The following is a 22800-nucleotide window of genomic DNA, read 5'->3' on the forward strand; positions in this document are numbered from 1 at the left end:
GGACCCTTAGACTCAACCATGGAAGGTACCAAAAGGTGTGTGACAAGAAACTTAACGGCTTTTAATGCTGGCAGGAAGGACAAGGAAAACCAGGGATAAAGATTTGAGCAAATTTTATTATTTTCCCATGGGAGATGGAGAATCAGTCATATTTAATAAACATCTTTCCCCTCATCCCTCCCAGTTGCATTATCTCTTTGTTCATCAAGACAGGGAAGGATGATAACTTTTATCTCTGAGTCAGTTGAGTGATGAGAAATGAAAGCACCTCCTGGTGCCCTGGATATTGAGAAAAATGCTCAGAGGGGCTGGTAAGTGGGTGGGCGTCTTCGGACGATGCAGAAAGTAACAAGCACCAGGGTGAGGAGGCCGAGTAAGATCAGGCCGATGATGAGAGGCAGCAAGATGGACTTATCATTGGGACAAGAGAAACCTGGTGGAAAGACAGATCAAGTGGGTGTCACAGTGGTGGTGGTTGGGATCAAGGTGGGAGGAAGGAATGTAGGGGATGTTGGGAAGTAGAGATTGGTGAGGCGCTCACCTAGATGTCTCGGAGCGGGAAACAAAGGGGAGCCTGGGGAGAGCCTTATGGAGGAGGAAGGACAGTTACCCCAGCTGTGACAAGCTTGAGGGAGGATATTTGGGGGTGCAAGAAAGGAGATTATAAGCCTGGGTGGGGGCTTTCAGTGCAATGGGAAAATTAGAGGAGGGAAGAAATAGGTCTTACTTGGTCCAAAGGCCCCTGAGGGCGACAGCTGAGCAGCTTGTAGCTTCAAGAAGAGCAGATCAAGGTGTAAAGTTGGTGAAACAATGATGCTTGCATTTCTGCAACTGAAGCTCCGGCCCAGGGGGGTTTGGAGATCTCGAAGGGATGAGTTCTGAACTGAGAATGTCCACTCTAAAAGAATGAGGAAGAGTTAGCTCCATATCCACATCTCCACCCACTAGCCTGGGTCCCTTCAGGAACCCAAGTATCTAGTGCAAGTGGTGAGAAAGGGGAGGTTACTCACGCACTGCCTGGGGGAAGGACACGTTGTACTCCACAGCCATATAGTTCAGGTAGACTGTGCTCTGCAGTGGATCCTGGGGAGGTGACCAGGAAGACTCAGGGCAGCAGGGGAGAGTGGCATCCAGGTATAGAGTAAGGAGTATGGCAAGAGGTTGGTAGGGATAGGGTGATAGGGAGGGATGAGGGTTAGTACCTGCTTGAATCCGAAGGTGAGCTGTCCGGAGGGGAATGAGAGGAGCAAGTGGGAATGGGTACCTTCACAGCCCCCCTGGGCCTTGGTTCTGTTGGGGTTCAGTACGGAGATGCCCCAGGCCTGTAGAAGTTAAAGATGAGAAGTCACAAGACTACACAGCTCTGCCATTCCATGTTCCCTTTGTCTTCAATCTGTATTTGTCTCCTCTGCTCTTCCTCCCCGACTTCTGAATATCAGGCCTCAGCCCCTTCCCTTTATGTCCTCCACTGTCTCTCAGCTTTACCTCTCCTCCACCCTGGGTTGGGTACAGAACTCGCATCTGAATCTGGGCTTGGAGCCGGACGCAGGGCTGGGAACCATTACTCCAAGTGTAGTCTCCTATTGCCTCCTTGGAGCCTGGGCTAGGACTTGGAGAGGGTGGTGGTTCTGGGTGAGGGGATCTGGTGGAGGGTCCTGGACTTGTGGCAGTACTGTTGCTTGTTGGATGAACTGTAGTATTTTGATGACTGGTGGTGGTAGCAGGACTATGAGTGGCTGTTGGGGACTCGCCGCTGGTGGTTCCTGTGGTCTTGGTTGTATGCATGGTGGTGGTGATTCTCTGAGTGGTGGTTCTGTGGCTCTTGGTAGTTCTGTGGCTGGTTGTTCCAGGGCTTGACGTGCTTTCTGTAGCTGTAGGTGTCACCGTGAAGGATGGCAGCAGAGTGGCGGATTTTTTATGAGGACAGTCATTCCCTGTCCCCTGGGCTTTGAGGAAACGACTGGTTAGCAACCCAGGGCAGGCTTCTTCCCAGGGGCCCCCTCCCCCTGTCCCCTTCCTCCTTACCTGCTAGTAGCCCCAGCAAGGCCCCAGAGAAGAACACAGCCAACCTCATGACAGAACAGCCTTCACCCCAAGTCCAGCAGTGTTAGTACCAGCTGCCTGCTCAACCAACCCTGTACCCTCTGCCTTCTGTTTGGAAAAAAGAGGAAATCTCTGACTTCCTGTTAACTCGAGGTAATCCCACCCCCAGCCTGACTCAGGCACCTCAGCCCCAGCCACCGTGATCTCTTAGTCATTAAATGATTGGCCCTGGTGTCACCAAAGGAGCTAGCAGAATCATGTGGGTAGTGAGATGGGGAGTTTTGGGTAAGTTGTTCCTTATGGATTTGTCTTCCTCAGCAAAATATGCTTGGCAGTTGCAACAAGTGATTACAGAGGCAGCAGCCCCTCTATGGGAGAGCTCACTAGGATGTAGATTCAGAGCACTCCCTTTTCCCTCCATCACTTCCTCTTTGCTGAGACATGTGAGGTGCTTATGATGGTCCTTGCTCAAGCCCTATGTAAAGGTCATACCCCCTAGTTAATATGACCATTTTCCAGTCAACAAGAAAGTGCAACAGAAAGTAACTATTAGTGGGGGCAGTACAGCTGTACCCAACAGCAGGTGGGAGGGAAGAAATGAGAAGCCAAGGCAGGCAGTTTCCAAGTCATTTTATTCAGAATTTTGTGTTTGTTTCCTGAATCAATAAATACTATACAAAACAATGTAAAAATGGCTACCATTTTCTCTCCCCTGCTCCCCCCACCTGGGGACAATCCCTTGGGCTACTTAGCTCAGGGTTTTGCCCTCCAGATTTGGCCCAGCAGATGAGATGGAGCAAAATTGTAGCCCCTACTATGAATGTTTTCAGAGGAATTCAGCTGGGGTGGGAGAGCCTCTGGGGTTTGGAGGTTGACTAGGTTAGGGAAATGGATTAGTGTTTTTGGGAGAAGACGGCGCCTACCCCAAAGAAAAGGGTGTCTAAAATGTTCACGGTTCCTTCTTTTGCCTCAAAAAGTGACATTTATTCAAAGAGTCAAAGAAAAAAAAAAAAGAAAAAAAATGACAAGATGTCCATCCCTTGGCTCCCTTCCCTCCCCCCCTCCTGCTGCTCCTCAGCCCCCTCCAAGGTTTCATCCCTGGCTGGTGCTAGGTAGCACAACAGCCCCCCTCAGATGAGGTCAGCAACATTGAGGGGCATCTCCTCAATGGAGGTGTTGTAGAAGGTCTCGATGTCTCGAAGAGTCCTCTTGTCCTCTTCTGTCACCATGTTAATAGCCACACCTTTACGGCCGAAACGTCCGCCACGACCAATTCTGGAACAAGTGAGGATAAGGAAAATAGAAAAATCAGAAGCTTCTCTATAGGGAGGACTGGGCAAGAGGGGGACTGGGTTGGTTAACAAGACCAGATTTTCTTTTACCTGTGGATATAGTTTTCCCTATTGGTGGGGAGGTCATAGTTGATGACTAAGGAAACTTGCTGTACATCAATGCCTCTGGCCTATGTAAAGAAAGAAGGCAGTTTCACGGTATGAATGAGAAAGCACAAGTCTATCCAGAATTAACCATACATGTAGGCAGCCAAAGGAAGGCAAAGGAAATAAACACCCCCTTTTCCTCAGAAACCTGAGGCGTGCCAGATTTTATTCCAAGTTGCTACTTTCCTGAAGAGGAGCACTAGTAGGCCCCTTGGAAGAGGGAATCACCTTGGATTCTCTCCTCTTCCTTCCAGTCTTGTCCCAATGCCCCTCTACTCACCAGTAGGTCAGTGGTAATCAATACTCTGCTAGAGCCAGAGCGGAACTCCCTCATGATAACGTCGCGTTCTTTTTGGTCCATGTCTCCGTGCTAAAACAGGAAATGAAATGGTGTAAAGGGTGGGTCTGTTGCTTCTGAGAGAACTGGCTGTAAGTAATCCTCTTGACATGTTTTACTGTGCTGGTAAATGATGTAGAGAAACCTCACCATGGCAGAGACAGTGAAGTCTCGGGCATGCATCTTCTCGGTGAGCCAATCCACCTTCCTTCGGGTGTTGATGAAGATGACTGCCTGGGTAATGGTCAGGGTTTCATACAAGTCGCACAGTGTGTCCAGCTTCCACTCCTGGGGGGGTGGGGAGATCAGTCAGGGGCTATACCCAACAACTCACCACCAGGTCCGCCTCCTGCACTGGGCCCCACCTCTCGTTCTACATTGATGTAGAACTGACGGATACCCTCCAGCGTCAACTCTTCCTTCTTGACAAGAATTCTAATTGGGTCCCTCATGAACTTCTTGGTCACCTCAAGCACATCAGAAGGCATTGTAGCTGACAGCAAAACCACCTATTGAAAAATAAGAGCAGCTTTAAGGTAGGGAATACTCTAGAATTCCGTGGTTTCCCTGGCAGTTGATAAATGCTCTTCTGTCATCACCCCCAAGGATACCACAACCTAGCTTTGCATACAGGTTGTGGTATCCTTGGGGGTGATGATAGAAGAGCATTTATCAACTGCCAGGGAATATGCAAAGCTATCAGCCATACAGGCAAGACAACCCCAATGTCCTGTCCTCACCTGGGTGTTGCTGTTGAGCTTCTGGAATATGTCATAGATCTGGTCCTTGAATCCACGGCTTAACATTTCATCAGCTTCATCCAGTACAAACATCTTGATGTATTTGGGAGCTACAAGAAAAAGGAAACACCAACGGGTAGTTATTTAAAAATCTGAAATATACCTAGCTATCCTGATAAAGAACAGAGGATAGGCGGTCTGCTCTCAGAATACAAAGGTTGATCCTTTGCCTGGGATCCCCTTTCCAGGCAACAGCCTTGGGAAGTAGAACACTACCTGGGCTAGCTAAGATGACAGGGAAGCCAGGCTCAGATGACACGCATGGAGTTCATCACAGAGCAGTTCTTTCAGAGGATATCATTGGGAATGAAATTATAACCAAACCAAGAAACTGGAAAAAAGCATGCATAGGGAAGTGACCCAGAGGACTAGAAAGCAGATGCACTCACACAAGTATCTCCGGTTAAGCATGTCGAACACACGGCCTGGGGTACCCACGATGATATGGGGGGCTTCCATCTGCAGCTTCTGCACCTCAGCACGTACATTGGTACCCCCAATGCAGGCATGGCACGAGGCACCCATGTAATCTCCTAAGGCCATAACTACCTTCTGTATCTGAATCAGAATAAGAACAGTGCCTGTATATTAGCTCCAATTGCCAGGCCCCATTTTAAACACTCAATTCTTTCCAACTCTTTGAGACCTAACACTATTAATATTAAGCTAACCCCTCAAGCAAGAAACCGGTAAACATACCATATAAGATTAAGATCTCTGCTGATAAAAGGCAGACTCAATTTGAACTCAGGATGGCTCCTGAATGTATACACTGATTCACAAAAATAGCCCTGAAATAATTTCTGTATGGTCACTCACCTGTATCCTCTTGTACTCCTGCCATAGAATCTATGTTAGATCTTCACTTTCAAATCATATTCTAGACCCTAAGGCCCCAGAGGAGAGCTCTACGGTAACTTCTTGCTTACATTATCTTTGTTCAGAAGTCAGGCACAGAATGACCATGACAGCTCCATAGAACATTACAAGAATGCATCTCCTTAAACTCAATTACCAGTCAACTCATGAGACAGGGGTTTCTGATCTTTTCAAGGTTAAGGAAAACAGCCCTACATATTATGTGCCCCAGGCATGAAATAGCTCTGGCCACCAATCCAGGCATCAAGCTAGGATGAACAAAGGACTAGACATCTGCTTTGCCCCTGACTGATATAAGAGCAACACCACCAATCAGGTGCCTCTTTGCCCATTGCCAGGGAGTTTTGTTCATAAAATGGCCAAACTTGCCCAGCCAGCCAGGCTCCACCCAGCAGCCTTTTCATCTGACTCAGGAAATGGGTGGAGTAAGGGATGCTTATAGTGTTTGGTATAAGAAAAAAGCTTATAATTAACCTAGTAAGTCTTGAGACCTGGATGTCATCAACCGACATCACCTGTTTTCCCCTTACTTCAGTTCTAGAAACGGGTAGTTAGGGTACATACTTCTGGTTTCTGCAGATCATTTCTAAATGAGCTCCTCAGGGGAAGGAAAGTAAACTCACCTGCTGGGCCAACTCTCTAGTGGGTGCCAGGACCAAGGCCTGGGTGGCCTTTAGATCTAATTCAATCTGTTGCAGGATTGATATGGCAAACGTGGCCGTTTTCCCAGTCCCAGATTGGGCTTGAGCAATCACATCATAACCTAAACACAAATTGGGAGAGAAATTTGACATGGTAGAAAGCATTCTTGGGAATCATGGGACATTCAAAAGCCCTGCTGAATGAGATCAATAAGCAACCAACAGAGATGTTATGTGCTCAGCAGTAAGTGCTTCAGGCTTTTTGACAACGTAGTACCCAAACAGGAACAGAACTGAAAACTAGGCCAAGTTTCAGTCATTTAGTACTGCAACAAAATTAGTCTAGAAATATAGCTGTAAAAAGCCAACATGATATGGCTAAAACACTACCTCAGAGATTAAACCAGCAGTCAATCCATGTGTCCAGGGCATGAACCAGGCATGGGCACAGAGCAAAAGCCAAGCTGGGATAAACAAGGAGTTGTTTTGTCCCTCACTGATATGAGACGGGCGCCACCAACCAGGTGCCACTCTACCCAGATCAGGGACAGTTCAGAACTTGTTCTAGGGCAGAGGGATCTTACCCTTGATACAAGGAAGAATGGCTCGCTGCTGGATGGCAGAGGGCTTCTCAAAACCATAGGCATATATGCCACGGAGGAGTGACTCTGAGAGGTTCATGTCATCAAAGCTGTCGACAATCTCATTCCAGTTACTCTGCAGGAAGTCAAAGAATCAAGAGAAATGGGGCTGTGCTCCTGGATAAGAGCAAACAAGCCCCTTTACCTGCACTAACACCTCAGAACCCACAATCTCTGTTTAAACCAAGGAAGCCAGCTGGTTGGTTCTACTCAGCCTGGGAAACCACCCTAGGGGGTCAGCCCACCTGTAAACAGTGAAGCCGGCTGTTAATACAAGGGAGAACAGAATTTGGATGACATGTTTCAAAGATATTTCCTACCTAACTGGGGGTTTTAAGCCAAGTAGCACAGTTGAATCCTGGGTTCTGGTTTTATTCATTGACCCCCAGTGCAAAATCAAAATAATGCTACTAGAGCACTGCCTTTCCCAGAGTTGAAAGATAATGGTGGGAGGGATCCAGCCTCACCTCGATGACGCCTTCGGGTTCCATCCCATCGGGGCCATTGTCTCTGGATCTGTTGGTTTAAAAACAGGAGTATGTAGAAATCCTGACAAGCAACCTCTTTCTACCAGCAACCGGCTTTGCATGATGCCATCAGCCTTCACTCCCTATTCCCACCCCCACGAGTTCCAGTAAGACGCAAATCATTTTACAACTGAGTCAAGCCTTTGCCCCATCCTGGGAGCGGCTCAGGCCAAGCCACCCCCGACACGATGGAGTAACGCTCCGTGAAGACCCAAAGGCTGGAAGGAACTGCGCTGCGCTTAAGGGGTGGCTTAAGGTGGTGCTTGCCTCCCGGCCCACGTGTCCTGGGTCCGGCGCTCCAAACCCAAGCGCGTGCACCTCCCACCGTGGCCCCTGCCTGCCGGAAATCCCGCCCTCCACCTCCCAGACGCCGGGGTAGGACATCCCCTTCCCCCCACGTCACACCGCCCGCACCTCCCCCACTCCCTCTAGCCCATCTCCCCCCCTCACAGTGCCCGGATGTGGGAGGCCGCGGGCGGTGGCGGCCTCACGCACAATGAGCCCCAGCCGAGCTAGCAAAAGGGGAGATTGCACAACACTTAGCAGCGAAGCGGACTGGGGGAGGGGAACGCCCCGAGCAGCCATGTGCTTGCTCCCTCGACCACCCGGCGACGCCCCCCCCCCACTACAGGGAACAATCCACATCCCGCCCGCCCCCGTCGCGAAATGGCGTCGCCCTCCCATACCTCAGGCCGCTCACCCCTGAAGAAAAGTGGACCTGCCCATCCGCAGTTTGCCAATTGCCCGACTTGTGCGGCAAAACGGACCCGCCCGCCCGGCGCCGGGTGGGCTCCCGGTGCCTCACGCGGCCGCTCCTCGGGATTAGGCTCGGTCCTGGCCGTCAAGAAAACCAGCACACTGAATGGCCGGCTTCTTCTCCCCCGACCCATAGCTCCACGCGACTAAGCGACTGGATTTATAGACCCAGGGACCCCCCGCCTAAGGCGGCGAGTGGTACCGTCAGAATCCTCCAGAACCCCGAGCGCGCGAGCCCTCCCTCCGGTAGTGAGGTAGTCGGACCGGCGGCTTCGGGCCACGCACGCCCGCCTCTACCTTTCGCCACTAAAAGTCGAGACCTCGCCGCCCGATTCAGTGACGGGGCTTCGCGTACCGCGTCGGTCGAGGGTCCCTCAACTAACCTCGCGAGCTAGGTCCCGAAAGCCGAGCTGTCCTCGGCCTCTCCCAGGGCCTGGCGGCAACGTCGGTCGTGGACCCGCCCCTCACCGCCCCCCCCCTCCACGCGACGGATCCTCCCGTCTTGAGTCTCCCCTCAACCCTGGGGGGGCCTGAGCCCCCACCATTGGAGTCTTCGGAAAGAGTAGCAAAGTAAGTAGCCACAACCTCTTGCAAATTTCTTTCTTACCGGGAATCCTGACTCGCAGACATGATCCTTAGAAACTAGGGCGGAGTGCCCGCCTATCGACAACTTATAGAGCGCTCGACCCCGCCCCAGCCATCACATTGGCTTGACCGCCTCGGCCCCGCCTGCCGCCTCTCAGCAACCCGCCGTGACGTCAATTCGTAGGCGCCCTGGCACGCAGCCACCATTGGATAACTTGAGCGCCTATCAAGATAAAGACCCGCCCCGCAGCCTCATTGGTTAAAGGACCCGCCTTTCTTGCCGGTACGGAAGTGACATACGGGAGTCAGGCCTCGAGGCCTGGCAGCCATCTTGGGGCCCTGCACACCTACACGTGCGGAGGCGATAGTGCCCTGGTCATGTGGCCTAGCACGCCCTATCAGGCAAAGGGGGCGAGGTTTCAGCCTCCAGGGACTTCCGGGCTCCCGGGACTACCACTTTCGTCGATCTCTACTCCAGGTCTCCACTGGACCTGCGTTTAATTTTGTTCTCTTCTGCACCAACGATAAGTCGGACACCAACCCCGAATGTGCAGAGATAATGGAATCAAGAACCATACCCCATCGGCTAGGAGGGTTCCTGGGCTGGAAGAACGGATGGAGTAAACTGATTTATGAGTTTACTAGCATCTGAGGTTGCTGTCATAAACACTGCCGGCCCCCTTAAGTGTGCTGTTCCCCAACTTTAGCACCTCTCAAGCTCCCTTATTTTTGAGGCTTACCAACCCTCCGTACTTCCAGCCTGGCGCCCCCCACTGGGGGATTCTTTTTGTGGACGGCATGGTGGTGGTGCTGTCTGAGCCACGGATGGAAAGCTCGCCCCAGGAGTCTTAAATCCCCTAAGGGGAAGCTAACAGCACTGGCTGGAGGAAAGCCTGAGAGCATATCCACTAGGTTGAGGCCCCTTAAGGAAGACCACCACTATGTATCTCCAAAGGATCCTTTATTGACAGAGGAGGACCGTGGCATTTATATATATATATAAAAAATGTTTGACGATTTGGCAGGCAGTAATCCCATTGCCCGCCCACCACCCCTAGATTTTTCTGCCCCCGACCCCCTCCCTGCACATGGAAGGGAGATGACTGCCCCAGCCAGGCCACAAGGCCATACTCCCTTGCAGACAGCGGGAAATAGGGGATTTTCCATGGCCACCCCTTGAACATCAGAAAATCAACAAGTATTCTCTCAAAGGGAAAAAAAAATACAGAAATCAAAACATTTAAATATGAAAAACCAAAGGGAACTGGGTGGAAAGAGGCTAAAGACAAAAGGAACTTGAGTTTCTTGGGAAGGGTCTCCCATGTTCCCCTGCCCATTAACGAATGGGCTTGAGGCGTGGGATATGAGGCTCACACAGTGAGTTTGCAGTGACACAGCTCCTTGTAGATCTGCCGACGAAGTTTGGGCATGTCCTGCTGAGTGAAGCTGAATGGCTGAGACAGGGCCAGGTGCTTGCAATACTGGGGTTAACAAAGCAGGCCATGAGAACCACCTACTGAGCACGCCCCACCTCCCCCCTACCTGGATCTTTCCAAAAATATTCCCATTTCACAAACAAACGAAACCAAGGTCCCATAGGCTGGGGTTCAAACAAAGTCTGACTGGAAAGCCAAGGTTCCTATTTGGTACATAAAATATCAAGTGTTAACAAAAACACTTTGCACTGGGGATCAGAGGCAGCTATATCAGGGCCAGAGCCCAAGGATCCCCTCCCAACACGGTATGGAGAAGCCAAGAGAGGACTAATGAAATCAGGGTTTCTGCATTCTAACACGTAGGGTTACTCCCGCGACATAAGCGGTTCTAAGTCAAATGAGGGAGGCCGAACAGCTTCCCCCTCCCTCCCAACTCTCTTTAACTCACCTAGTATCTGCTTACCTGCAACACAAAGGCGCCACAGTCACTGTCATTATTCTGCCTGGCCACATTCTGGAGAATAAAAAGAAGGTAAGCCCTTCTCCTGGAGACCCTAAGAGTACAGCTTCAACTTCTGCGTCCTACCACACCCCCTACCACCCCAACCCTGCTTAAACCTCCTCTAGGAACTTACCATTTTGAAGTAACCTTTCCAGCCCTGGTGGAAATCCAGCCGGTCTTTCTTCACTGCCTCTGCCTGCAGATACTTGGCAATATGCTGTGTAGATGGCGGAAAGGAAGAAGTGAGCCTCTGCATTTCCCAACTGAACCCAAGCTGTGCTGGTCACAGGCACCAAGCCCAGGTTGCTCATCAGAGACCCAAAACCCAACCTTCTGCCTGAAATGCCTTGCCACTGGATCTCCTCCCCGCATTCTGCCCATCTTTCCCTTCCCTCTCAAACCTTAGGGCAGCGGCGGTTCAGGGTGCGCTGCGAGTCAAAATAGGTGATGGTGCGCTGCCTCACATCAACAGAGATGAGGGACCAGTGCACCTCCAGGTGGATGGGGATCAGCAGGAGCTCTTTATTGAAGATGTCCACCTAAGGAGGCAGGGATGGAGATCAGGTAAGACAGTACAGGAACCCTGCTCATTGTTACCAGAGTTCTAGAGGAGAAGCGGGCAAGGAGCTAAGTGGAAGAACTCAACACCCAGCCCCTGGACCGTGAAGCAAGGCCCAGCATCTGGATGTCTGGATTCTTGGGCTTAAGGAGGAAAGCAAGACAGAGGAGGTGGTACAGAACAAACACTGTAGGGCCCAGGATAGGCCAGGTACTTTTTACACATTAAAGGTACAAGTGCTTAGTAGGTTTAAGATTCTGGAGCCAGACTCTCAGGGTTCAAACTCAGCTCCTCCATGTAGTAGCTTATGACCCAAGCAAGTTACTTAGTAACTCTATACCTCAATTCCTTTTTCTGTAAGACTGAAAATAACAGTATCTTCCCTCACCTGTTTGTTACACAGACTGAACTAATTAATATCCACAATACACTAAGAACAATGATATCCATAATACACTAAGAACAATGCATGGCACCTAACAGATGCTCAGTCAGTTAACACAACAATTCTGAAACAAAGTTCTCATGAGGATACTGGCTTGGAAAAGTAAAGCAACTTGCTCAAGGTGAGAAAAGTTAGAGATGACAGAGGTGGAATTTAAACACGGCATAGAGAAAGCCAAGTTCTTTCTGATGCATGTCACCCCACCTCTACAGGGAAACAGGAATTAAGAAATGCTAGAGGCAATGGCCCTACCTCACTATAGAAATTTCCTGGCCTTTGAATTGGAGGACAGGTAAACTAATCGGAATGGAGAAAAGAACTCTTTCCCACCCCACCAAACCTGCTGCCCTCCGCCTTAATTATAGTCCCCAGTAACTCAGGCCAAAAACCTAGGCATCATCCTTGATTGCTATGTTTTCCTCATCTCTCATGTCCAACCCATCAGAAATTCCTATTGGTTCTACCTGCAAGAGCTACCCTAAATAAAACTACTTCTATCAATATTTCCACATTGACCACTCTGGTCCAAGTTTCTCATCAGGACTTCTCAGCTACTCTGTTTACTCTGCCTGCTTCCACTCTTGCCCCCTTTCCCTCTATCACCGAAACAGAAGTTTAAAACATGAGTCACTTCCCAGATTGCTTGACACTCTTCAATGGCTTCTTAGACCACAAAGAATAAAATCTACCCTTGTTGACCTGCCCTCCACACCTCACATGATCTACTCTCTGACCAAATTTTCTACGGTTTTTCCTTTGCTCACTCTGCTCCAACCACACAGGCAGCCACACGAGCCCTCTGATCCTCAAATGTTCTTTCTTGCTCTGTGTCCCATGTTCCTGGTGTTCCCTTTGCTTAGTATACCCTTGCCCAGATGTGCACAGGGTTGGCTCCTCCTCACTCAAGTATTAGCTAAGAGAAGCCTTCCCAAACCACCCTATCTAAAGTACCCAGCCCCATGCTACCACATTACTGTTGTTTACAGCAAATTATCACCAGCTGTACTTTAACTGGCTTATTGATTCTCACCCCTAAAAGGCAATAAGTTTTCCTTATTTAATACTGTATCCTTAATGCCCAGAACAGTAACTGGCACACAAAAGACATTTAATAAATACTTGAAAGTCTGAATGAACAGGGTTGGGAAAAGGATTCATAGGAAACAGAACTCTTCTTTAGAGGCAAGGTGTTACATAAGATGTGAATTCATAACTCACGTTTTTGGTCCACCTTTTCACCCCATCATAACCTTTGGTACGGAGTTTATCATAGAAGAAACTGTTGAAGAAATGCACCTGTGCCAATGATACAAAAGAGCCAGGTGGAATCAACAGACCGCAGGCCCTCCCGCCACATGTCCTCTCCCCCGCCCATTCCATTTCATCACAGCTCTAAGAACTGGTTTCCACAAACTCCAGTCCAACTTACTAAAGGTAAAAAGCACAAACTGTTTTCAACCTCATCTTATAACTTCCCACCAATCTGTGGGGTTAGGCATTGAGGAAAAACACTATAGACTAGGGGAAAGGATTAAAATTGCAAAGTTCAGGACCAAGATTACAAATTTGAATTTAACAAATTACCTTCTACTGCCTCTCCCCAGAAAGAAAAGTACCTTCTACTGCCTCTCCCCAGAAAAAAAGACCCTCTTTATGTAAAATGGAAGACATGAAAGAGACTGAAAAAGCTGCTTAAAACTTCCAAAGTTTTTCCAGGGACTGAAGTATCTGGTTAGGCCTACCTTTTCAGGGACTGTGTCCATGACCAGGTCTCCGTACATGTTCATCACCTGAGGAGAAGATGGGAGGCCACTTGCCATGGAGGGTGTGGCATGGGTACAGGGCTTCCCCACAGAGAGGGCCCCAAACAAGTTGTTCCCCAAACCTCCTCTTGGGCCTGTTTCTCCACACCTCCTTACCTGGTCATTGAGCCAGTTCTGTCCATACAAAGTCCCCAGGTCATCCATGGTCAGCACATGCCGCTTATAGGTGACTCGGAAGCCCCTCACCATGGCATTGCCTGGCATCCGCTGGTATGACTGGATCAACTGCAGCACCAGGCCCTTCCTGAGTAGGCCAAGGGTTGAGTCATGCAAGAGATTGGGGTGGGGACGGTGGCTTGGGCACACAGAGTACCTTCTACTGCCTAGAATAAGAATCTAAAACTTTTTCTTTGGGTCATGGGTCCTTTTGAGGACTTGCTAAAGGCACACTCCCCTGTAAGAAGCACAGGAATACTTAGGTCCACGTGGTATTTCAGGGTCCCAGGTAAGGGCCCTCCCGGGTGGCTCACGGGGGCTTGGCACCTTGTCTGCAGATTCCTCCCCTTCAGTTCTAGCTTCCTCCTCCTCCCCGACTACATCCCTATGGGAGAAAAGGCAGCAGCATTCTCTCCCCATCTCTCAGGTCCCAGCCCTCTTCCAAAGGGCATCTCTTTCATGCCTCACCTGGAAGGTGCAGAGAACTCCTGCTGGAAAATGTCCTCTAGTTTCTCCACTACCTCATCAGTGCTGAGGGGGATGAGGCTGCCATAAGTCTGAAGGAATTCATCCAAGATGCCTGAGTAGAGGGAGGAGAGAAAAGTGAGACTCCAGATTCCGATCTCACAGTCAGCTAAGGGGAAAGACGAGATCCTGGAGGGCTCCTTACTCTGCACACAGGTGACATGCTCCTCCCGCAGAGGGCTGTGCTGGCCCGCTTTCTCCCCAGGCCGCTCGGCCTCTTCTGCAGTGCCCACATCTGAGCCCTGAAAAAGCTCCTGGGCCACGTGGTCCCCGATGCTGCACACGTTGCTGATGAGGATGCTGGCATCAGGGGGTGCCAGACTTCGCTCTCCTTCTGGCCCAAGTGGTCCCCCAAAGCCATTGGGCAGAGTACAAGAGAGGAGACCTGCAACGCAGGGGAAATAGGATGGAGGCAAGAAACTCACTCAGATCAAAGAACAATGGGAAGAGTAAATGAGGCACGCAAATTATAAGACCACGAGGAGGAGGAACTGAAACAAAATCTACCAGTACAAACACTAAAGAATGAAAACCCTAAAGCATGAGATAATTATGTTCAAGAGGTTATAAGGGACAGAGAGGAAGAGTTATTACAGGCATACCTCAGAGATATTGCGGGTTTGCTTCCAGACCACTACAATAAAGCAAATATTGTAATAAACTGAGTCACACAAATTTCGGGGTTTCCTGGTGCATATAAAACTTACCTTTACTATACTATAATTTATTAAGTGTGCAACATTATATCTAAAAAGCTAATTGAAAAATATTTTATTACACATGAAAAGATGCTCAACATCACTAATCATCAGAGAAATGCACATCAAAACTACAATGAGGTATCACCTCACACTGGTCAGAATGGCCACCATCAAAAAGTCCACAAACGAGGACTTCCCTGGTAGTACAGTGGATAAGAATCCACCTGCCAACGTGATCCCTGGTCAGAGAAGAGTCCACATGACATAGAGCAACTAAGCCCGTGTGTCTAGACCCTGTGCTCCGCAACAAGAGAAGCCACCACAATGAAGAAGAGCCCCCCACTCTCGACACCTAGAGAAAGCCCATGCACAGAAACAAAGACTCAACACAGTCAAAAAATAAACAAACCACCTCTGTCTTCTTAAAAAGAAAAAAGTCTAGAAACAAGGTTGGAGAGGGTGAGGAGAAAAGGGAACCAACCCTCCTACACTGTTGGTGGGAATGTAAGGTGGTAAAATCACTACAGAGAACAGTATGGAGGTTCCTTAACTAAAAACAGCAACTACCGGGTGACCCAGCAATCCCACTCCTGGGCATACATCTGGAGAAAACCCTAATCTGAAGATACCTGCACCCTGATGTTCACTGCAGCACTATTTACAAGAGCCAAGACATGGAAACAATCTAAACGTTCATCAACGGATGAATGGATAAAGACGACGCGGCCCATGTAAACACTGGCATGTTACTCAGCCATAAAATAAAGAATGAAAAAAACTCCCATTTGCAGCAACATGGATAGACCTAGAGATTATCATACTAAGTGAAGTCAGAGAGAAACCGCTATCATGCATAAGTGGAACCTGATTTTTAAAAAGAGATAAAATGAACTTATTTACAAATCAGAAACCAACTTATAAAAATATTGAAAACAAACTTATAGTTACCAAAGGAGAAATGTGGAGGGGAACAATAAATCAGGAGCTTGGGATGAACATATACACACTACTATATATAATATAGGACTTAGTACATATAGCACAGGGTATTCTACTCAATGTTCCGTGATAACCTGTATAAGAATCTAAAAAAGAATGAATATATGTATAACTGAATCACTTTGCTGTACACCTGAAACTAACACAACACTGTAAATCAACTATATTCCAATAAAATAAAAATACTTTTAAAAACTTCATTGCTAAAAATGCTATCAGCTGAGCCTTCAGTGAGCAGTAATCTTTTCAGGGGTGGTGGCAATGAAATATTTCAAGAATTACCAAAACGTGACACAGACATGCTACTGAGCAAATACTGTTGGAAAAATGGCACTGATAAGACTTGCTCTACTCAGTGTTGCCACAGACCTTCAATTTGTAAAAAATGCAATGTCTCTGGAGTACAATAAAGTGAAGCGCAATGAAATGAGGTATGCCTGTACTCAAAAACAGGAGGAGAGCAAGAAAACATTAGGATTCAGAGAGATGTAAATTTCAAAGCTATTTCTCATAATGCCTAGCATACTAGCATAGTACCTGGCATACAGCAGACTCAATAAATACTCAAGTAATTAATAAAGACAGAGCCTGATATTGTTTAGTTGGGGTTCTCCAAAAGAGAAACATTCTGAGTGAGAATGTCACATACAACTGTCCAGGTGATGTACTCCTCTACCCAGAGAGATCCATCCCACCACTCTAAGAATGAGATGTACATGCATGGGGCACTTACCCTCAGAGGCCAAATGAAGAGAGTGTTCAAGCAAATATGATTGGCTTTTCTAAACCATGATTCCCTCTCTCATCTATGCACAGGGCACCTACTTAGGAATCCTGTTTCCCAGCCTTGACTCTCTTCCCAGACTTAGTTCCTGCTCCAAGTGGGGCTTAAAACATTGCACAACTGTTCTGCAATCTCTCTCTGCCCTCCTACTTTCCTTAGACCCAGCTCTTATCACAGCAAGAGACTCCTGGTCTCCCAGGATCTTAGCCCTCTCTACCCTCTCCTCTGCCCCATTCCCACCTTACCAGAGTCAGGGCCCAGAGGAGACTTTGGAGTCCACCTTAATCCATCTTCCTCCATGGGGGCCCCAGAGGGCACTGGTGGAGACCCTCTCACCCCATCCTCAGCCATGAGAGCACCTAACAGACTCAGCCGGGGTGGAGGTGGTCCCCGGGGGGAGTCAAAACGACAGCAGGGGGATGGCACCTGTGGTGTCACAGCCCCTTCCCGGGGTGAAAGATGGTTCTTGGGGTGTGCGAGGCTCCGCCGCCGGCCCCGGTGGCGCCCCCAAAGCTTCCAGTGGAATGTCAGCGAGGTGCTTTTTGAGTAGAGCAGCATCCGGAAGGCTCTCATAGCTCTGCGACGGCGCTGTGAACAGGTTTTCCGATGAGTAGGGCGGGGAGGGCGAGGCCTCTGGGAAGCTCCCAGCTGACCCCATCTGGGGGGCAGCCTCCAAGCTGCCACTTCCTCCTCCTCATCTTCATCTTCGTCGTCCTCTTCTTCCTCCTCCTCTTCACTAGCTGAGGCATCAAAAGAGGGCCGAGGGACAGGGAGGCGTCTGGTTGGCACTGTGGTCCCTGACCCAGGGTCTGGCCCAAACCCTCCACCTGATTTGAGTCGGGGTTTGGGGGGTGGGGGCCAACGAAGACGCTCCCGCCTAGGACTTGAAAAAGCTGGGGCTATGCCGGGTCCAGGAGGCTCAGGCCCCCAAGACCCAGTCCCTTGTATAGTCTCTTTCATCTTCCAATACCCTGGAAAACAAAAGTTGGAGTGTCAGAATCCAAATATCCTACACCCCAGATCCCACCTCTCTTTCTCAACATGCATCTTCTGCAATCAGACACAAACTACTTAAAAGAGAGATTTCAAGCAGACATGACTGGCTTTTCGAAACCAGGACTCCTTTCCTTAGACCCAGCTCTTAACACAGCAAGAGACTCCTGCTCTCCCAGGATCTTAGCCCTCCCCACCCCCTCCTCTGCCCACTCCTAAATTCAGATCTTCCTTATAGTTAACATGGTCCACAAGCTGCCCTCTAGAGTCTGTGTCACCATCTCTCTCCTGACCAGCTAGAGGCAAGGAAGAATGACTAAAGCAGCAGGCCTCAGGGCTCTTATTTCTCAGATCCCCACATCAAGCCTAGTATTTTCAGGCTCCATTTCTCTATTTTAATACCACCAGGGGCTTCCCTGGTAGCTCAGACGGTAAAGAATCCGCCTACAATGCAGGAGACCTAGGTTCTATTCCTGAGTCAGGAAATTTCCTGGAGAAGGAAATGGCAACCCACTCCAGTATTCTTTTGCCTGGAGAATTCCATGAACAGAGGAGCCTGGCGGGCTACAGTCCATGGGGTAGCAAAGAGTCGGACACGACTGAGCACTAACACAAGTCTATTGACACAAGGGATATCCTAATTGAGAGCTAATAAGGGAAATGGCTCAGTACGGGAATACTGACATGGTACAGAGATACGTGAGAACACAACTTCCGCCGGGAATCCGTAAACGAGAGTGAGAAGAGAGTTCTCCATCACCGCGGAATGAATGGGGTGTGTGGGCATGCTCGGGTCGTCTCAGGAGGGAATGGGGATACGAGGGCTACGGTTCAGGTCATAGAATCTAATGAGAAAGGAAGGATTTTAGAGGAAACTGAAAGAGAACCGAATGGCGCTTAAGGAGCCGAATCAAGGCGCGCTGAGACGGAACTCAGCCGAGCCAGGTTGGCCCAGCCCCCTTCCTGCTCCGTCCTGGGGACCCGAATGCGTCCCAGCACCGGTGTGGTCCTACAGGCTCGGGAGACTCCGCGTGCAAGGGCCTTATAAAGCCCCTGCGAGGGCCTCCTGGGCCCCCATTAGGTGGGAATGGGGTCCAGAAATGGGAGAGGCCGTGGCAGAGCTGGGGGGAGGGGAGGGGGCGTCCTCACCCAGGGCGGGGAAGCCGGGCGGACAGGCCCGAGGGCGGGCGTCTCCGGCCTCAGGCTTCCCGGCTCATCTCTCCGGCGGCGGCGGCCCCACGACTTCTGCTGTCTTCAGGCGCAGCCGTCTCAATTCAGAATTCCAACGCTTCTGGGCCGCGCGCCGCGCCGCCCCGCCGCGACCGCCTCTTGCTCTGCTTCAGCTTCCACCTCCACCACCTCCCCCTCCTCCTTCCCCTCCCTCGAGCCCCAGGCCCACCGGCCGCGGTGGCGCACAATTAGTGCGTCACACCCGGCGAACAGCGCCGGCGGGGCCACCACGCGCCTAGCCCCGCCTACCCGAGAGCGTAGACGCCACGGGACCGTCCCGCCCACGAGCTCCGCTCAGGGCTGCGCCTGCGCACATCCGCTGAACCCGAGCTGCGCCGGGCAGCCCTTCCGTTAGTTCTTTTGCGCCTGCGTGTCCCGTGCCGATCTTCCGCCCTTCGCCCCCGCGCTGTGTAGCCTGGTGTTCCACGCACCCCCGGTCCTGAACTGGGGGCCCTGACACGTGGGTGCAGTGAAGCGCGTCGGAAGAGGGCTGGGAGGTCCCGGTGCGTGGACGGGGCTGAGGCACAGCAGTGGGGGAAATGGATCCAAGGTCTTATTTATTCTTTATTTTTAAATTTTGGGCAGGCCTTGCGCAGAAAGGAGAGATCAGAGGAGTGAGTCAGCATCAGGACTGGGGCGTATGATTTAGCCAAGGCGACCCGGCCTGCCGGGCCACGATAGTGGACAGAGTGAAAGCAAAACTTGGGACCTGAAGAGTAATGGTGTGGTTGAGAGGGGGCCGTCGTCATCAGGCACCCTCTGCAGACCGGCGCCTAACAATTAACACCTCTGGAGATAGTGATGGAAACTGGAGTCCAGTAGATAGAGAGCGAAGTGAGGATGGGGCTTCTTGTGGGGTGGAGAGGCAGAGGGTACCTAAAGAGAGGTGTGGTGTAAAGAACCAGGAGTTTGAGCGGAGGAAGAACTCGTGGACATTTGCCAACCGACAGGATGATTGTCTCAAACCGCCGCTAGATGGTGGTGCTGTTCTGGAAGCATTCCAGTGGGACCCAGAGGAAGTCTAGACAAAGCCTGGCATTACCCACCCCCACCCCTACCCGACTCCCTCAAGAATTTGGGGCTGGATGGAGAATAAGAAGAAGCTCTTCTACCTCTTTAATATCCGTGAATTCAAAGTCCTGGGGGTGAGGGTGGGAAGAAGGGAGAGTCATGAGCTGTCAAATCTGGGGGCAGAGGCAGGCCTCTGTTCCTGACTATTCCCTGTCCTTTGTCTAATCAGCTCTTGGCCATCTCCAAAGTGTACCCACCCTGGTCTTCCAAGCTCAGAACTACCTTTTACAACACAGTCACAGTTTCACAAGCCCCAGGAAGGTTCCATGTGGAGAGAGGCTAAGTTTGGCCCTTGCCCGAGGGATTACAACACTCAAGATATCCCCCTGGTGTAAATGGAAGACACCTGAGAAAGGGGAGAAAACAGATGCTCAGTGAAGCACAGCCATACAGATAATCTGATGTTTCCCCTCCCTTATCCAGCTCAACCTTATGTTTGCCTCCTGTAAGGACTACGGCATTCTGTCCTTCATTCCTCACCTCCGCCTCTCCACCCCAGCTTCCAAGCCCCTGCCAGAGCTCCCCTACTGTTGCCCCAGGTCAGGGATCTGCTCCCCTCATAACCACCCTGCACCACCCACCCACCTCACCTGCACTGTAGCAGCTGTTGTAGGCCCAGTCAGGGTTGGAGGGCATGCTTTGTATGCATCGGAATAGAGTCTCCTGCCTTCCTTGTCCCTCCCGAGATACCATCTGACCCATGGTGAAAGTCTCATCATGAAACAGGACCTGACAGGGGAGGGAGGGGATGCTGAATAAAGTGGGCTGACGTAGCTCGGGTCCGGGCAGCCTCAGGAGCCCCGACAAAGGAGCCAAGGAATGAAGAAGGGCCCTCTAAGTGGGGTATGAATAGGGGTCAAACCTCAGTGCTGGGGTACAAGGCTTTGGGAAAACATACCTCCAGGCCCTCAGGTGAGGCTCGGGATGTTTGGGGTTACCTGGCTGTACAGCAGATAAACTCCAGCATCCCAGACTCGAACAACATATCCTTGGGCCTCCAAGCCTCGACCACGCTGGAGAGCTGGTTGCCACATCACCTCTGTCACATCAGAGTCCTCTGGAGGCAAAGAATGTGGCAGTGAGGATTTCTGTGCACACTCTCTTTGGCTGATGTGCCAGTCCCACACTTCCTAGATCTTGCCCCCACCCCAAAGCCGTGATTGGAAATACTGCTCACCCTTGGAGGTGATGTTAATGGGAACGAGATGCAGAACTGAGCGCTTCTCTGGGGAGAGAGGGAGGAGATCTCAGCAGTTGCACGGCTGTCAGCCCTCCGCCCTCGCCCTGGCTCAGGGTTGCAGTCTCCAGATCCCCCTGCTGTGGATCACCTCCCACCCCTGCTGCACCCCGGAGGCCTCACTCTTCTGTTTACGGGTGAGCACTGCTCTCCTTCTCCGGGATCTCTCCCCATTCTCCCGGCCTTCTGTGCCATCAGGGCTCTGCTCATGGAAAGAGGGTCAGGGTTAGGCTAAGATGCAAGGGTCCCAGGAAAGCCTTTCCCCACCCCCACCCCCCACCTCCCACCTGCCCCAGGAATGCCTCACATCTCTCCTGCACCTTTCCCCAGCAACCTGAGTCTGGGTACTGGCTCTCCTCCAGAATCTGTTAGGTATGAAAAGCATTAATCTTTAACAATTTCCTTTCCTGTAATGCTTGTTCCCTTGACCTCCAAACCCTGGGACCCTCTCTTGCACCCATTCCAAACTTTGCCGACCAAGCTGCTAGAACCGAGAGACCCAGAGACCACCCTGCCACGCATCCTTTTCCAGACATGCTTCTCCCCTCACTCACCTGCTCCTGGAGATTCAGCCATGGATTCCCTTCCCCTTTCTCGAAGGGCCCTCCGTTCCTCTGCAGCCGGGTCACCTCTCTCCTTAAGGTCTGCAGCTCGGTTTGTTGGGTCAGCAGAACCATGGCACAAGCCACAGCCCCCAGAGCCGCCCCCCAACTCAACCAGAGGGCAACTGAGAGTGCTGGCTCTCGGACGGGTCCCCCCATGTCTCCCTGGGGCCCTTTGGGGCTTAGCAAGGAAGGAGATGAGGCAGGCATGAGCTGGGGACCCTGCCAACAGCTGTGGTCTCAGGAGTGGGATGGCAAGGAGGTGACGGGGAGGGTGGGGGTGCAGGCAGTGGTGCAGAAGGGAAGGGCGTTACGCAAGGGAGGAATAAAAAGGAACTTGAGAATAAAAAGAAGGGAGGCGGGAAGCAAGCTGGGGCACTGCTGGTGCTCTTGGCACCCTGCTGCGGGGCCAGCACTGTCCCGAGACCCCTCACCTCCTCCAGCCTCAGGAGAATTTGGTGTTAGTCTCTCTAGGAAGGACAGGGCTCCCAGTGACACCCAGGAGGAGCGGCCAGAGCGCAGGAACCCCGGGGCGGCCCCAGAAGTGGGGGAGGGAAGGTTGGCTGGCTCTGGGGCATGGTGCCAGGAGCAGGGATGGAGAGACATGCTGGGCAGCACCGAGGGTCAAGGGTGGAGAGTGGAAGACCCTCGCGCCTAGGCACAGGTGAGATCTCCAGGGCAGTCCGCTCACTGTGACTGAAGGTGGGCGAGGAGGGGAGGAGAGGGGGTTAGTGGGGAGGAGAACCAGGGTCGGGGAAGCAAGGAACTGGCTGAGTTCCGGGGTTAAGGCCAGGCCGGGTGTGTTGGAAGGAGGCCTGCACTACTCTCTGCTGAACTTGGCAAGCGGGACTTCCTGTTTCCCCAGAAACGCTCTTACATAAGGCTCTGGACAAATGAGAAAGAGACAGCCAGAGCGCCCCACCACTGTAGGACTCCTGCCTGGACCCTGGGGCGCAGCTTCCCCATGTTCCTGGGCCCTAGTGTCCCACTTCCTGACCCTGAGCCCCCACATCGCGCCTGCTTCCCTGCCCACCCCCCGCTTCCCCCCTCCCTGCGCCAAGTCCCAGCCCAGGCTGGTGCCAGCACCTG

The 22800-nt window shown here is 51.2% G+C and overlaps 4 protein-coding genes and 4 non-coding genes across 11 annotated transcripts; all 8 read right to left on the reverse strand.

The window, feature by feature from the left end:
• Nucleotides 1–96: 96 nt before the first annotated feature.
• On the reverse strand, nt 97–2250 carry CD68 (CD68 molecule). The gene is made up of 6 exons (XM_040243478.1): nt 2026–2250; nt 1486–1946; nt 1203–1322; nt 1011–1083; nt 728–898; nt 97–433 (listed from the first exon to the last, which is right to left on the reverse strand). Exons 1-6 carry the CDS (start codon nt 2072–2074, stop codon nt 300–302), a joined length of 1008 nt encoding a protein of 335 aa, XP_040099412.1. The 5' UTR covers nt 2075–2250; the 3' UTR covers nt 97–299.
• Nucleotides 2251–2656: 406 nt separating this feature from the next.
• Nucleotides 2657–8748, reverse strand: EIF4A1 (eukaryotic translation initiation factor 4A1). 2 transcript variants are annotated; one of them, XM_040243476.1, is made up of 11 exons: nt 8671–8748; nt 7248–7296; nt 6724–6856; nt 6122–6261; nt 5009–5177; nt 4560–4669; nt 4185–4328; nt 3970–4107; nt 3763–3852; nt 3426–3505; nt 2657–3318 (listed from the first exon to the last, which is right to left on the reverse strand). In XM_040243476.1, exons 1-11 carry the CDS (start codon nt 8691–8693, stop codon nt 3174–3176), a joined length of 1221 nt encoding a protein of 406 aa, XP_040099410.1. In that variant the 5' UTR covers nt 8694–8748; the 3' UTR covers nt 2657–3173. The 2 variants fall into 2 exon arrangements, with proteins under 2 accessions (XP_040099410.1, XP_040099411.1); XM_040243477.1 differs by lacking the exon at nt 8671–8748 and adding an exon at nt 8447–8499.
• Nucleotides 3574–3717, reverse strand: LOC120867457. The gene has a single exon (XR_005721885.1). It is a non-coding gene; the product is annotated as a small nucleolar RNA SNORA67 (small nucleolar RNA).
• LOC120867490 lies at nt 4760–4899 on the reverse strand. Its single transcript, XR_005721918.1, has one exon. It is a non-coding gene; the product is annotated as a small nucleolar RNA SNORD10 (small nucleolar RNA).
• Nucleotides 5697–5841, reverse strand: LOC120867476. Its single transcript, XR_005721904.1, has one exon. It is a non-coding gene; the product is annotated as a small nucleolar RNA SNORA48 (small nucleolar RNA).
• Nucleotides 6555–6689, reverse strand: LOC120867475. Its single transcript, XR_005721903.1, has one exon. It is a non-coding gene; the product is annotated as a small nucleolar RNA SNORA48 (small nucleolar RNA).
• An 842-nt stretch (nt 8749–9590) lies between the features above and the next one.
• Nucleotides 9591–18998, reverse strand: SENP3 (SUMO specific peptidase 3). 2 transcript variants are annotated; one of them, XM_040243484.1, is made up of 11 exons: nt 18721–18998; nt 16824–17549; nt 14240–14479; nt 14038–14149; nt 13510–13657; nt 13333–13380; nt 12809–12886; nt 10988–11125; nt 10720–10803; nt 10548–10598; nt 9591–10129 (listed from the first exon to the last, which is right to left on the reverse strand). In XM_040243484.1, the coding sequence occupies exons 2-11, from the start codon at nt 17536–17538 to the stop codon at nt 10019–10021; spliced, it is 1725 nt and encodes a 574-aa protein (XP_040099418.1). In that variant the 5' UTR covers nt 17539–17549; nt 18721–18998; the 3' UTR covers nt 9591–10018. The 2 variants fall into 2 exon arrangements, with proteins under 2 accessions (XP_040099418.1, XP_040099416.1); XM_040243482.1 differs by having other exon boundaries at nt 9593–10129; nt 18256–18944.
• A 349-nt stretch (nt 18999–19347) lies between these two features.
• Nucleotides 19348–22234, reverse strand: LOC120866048 (tumor necrosis factor ligand superfamily member 13-like). Of its 2 annotated transcripts, none has more exons than XM_040243486.1 (7): nt 22146–22234; nt 21664–21892; nt 21233–21311; nt 21050–21097; nt 20811–20929; nt 20463–20601; nt 19348–20218 (listed from the first exon to the last, which is right to left on the reverse strand). In XM_040243486.1, exons 2-7 carry the CDS (start codon nt 21868–21870, stop codon nt 20109–20111), a joined length of 702 nt encoding a protein of 233 aa, XP_040099420.1. In that variant the 5' UTR covers nt 21871–21892; nt 22146–22234; the 3' UTR covers nt 19348–20108. The 2 variants fall into 2 exon arrangements, with proteins under 2 accessions (XP_040099420.1, XP_040099419.1); XM_040243485.1 differs by lacking the exon at nt 22146–22234 and having other exon boundaries at nt 19348–19677; nt 20095–20218; nt 21664–21964.
• Nucleotides 22235–22800: the final 566 nt, after the last annotated feature.

Source organism: Oryx dammah, unplaced genomic scaffold (genome assembly GCF_014754425.2).
Source record: "Oryx dammah isolate SB20612 unplaced genomic scaffold, SCBI_Odam_1.1 HiC_scaffold_8, whole genome shotgun sequence".
In the NCBI taxonomy this organism is placed as follows: domain Eukaryota; kingdom Metazoa; phylum Chordata; class Mammalia; order Artiodactyla; family Bovidae; genus Oryx; species Oryx dammah.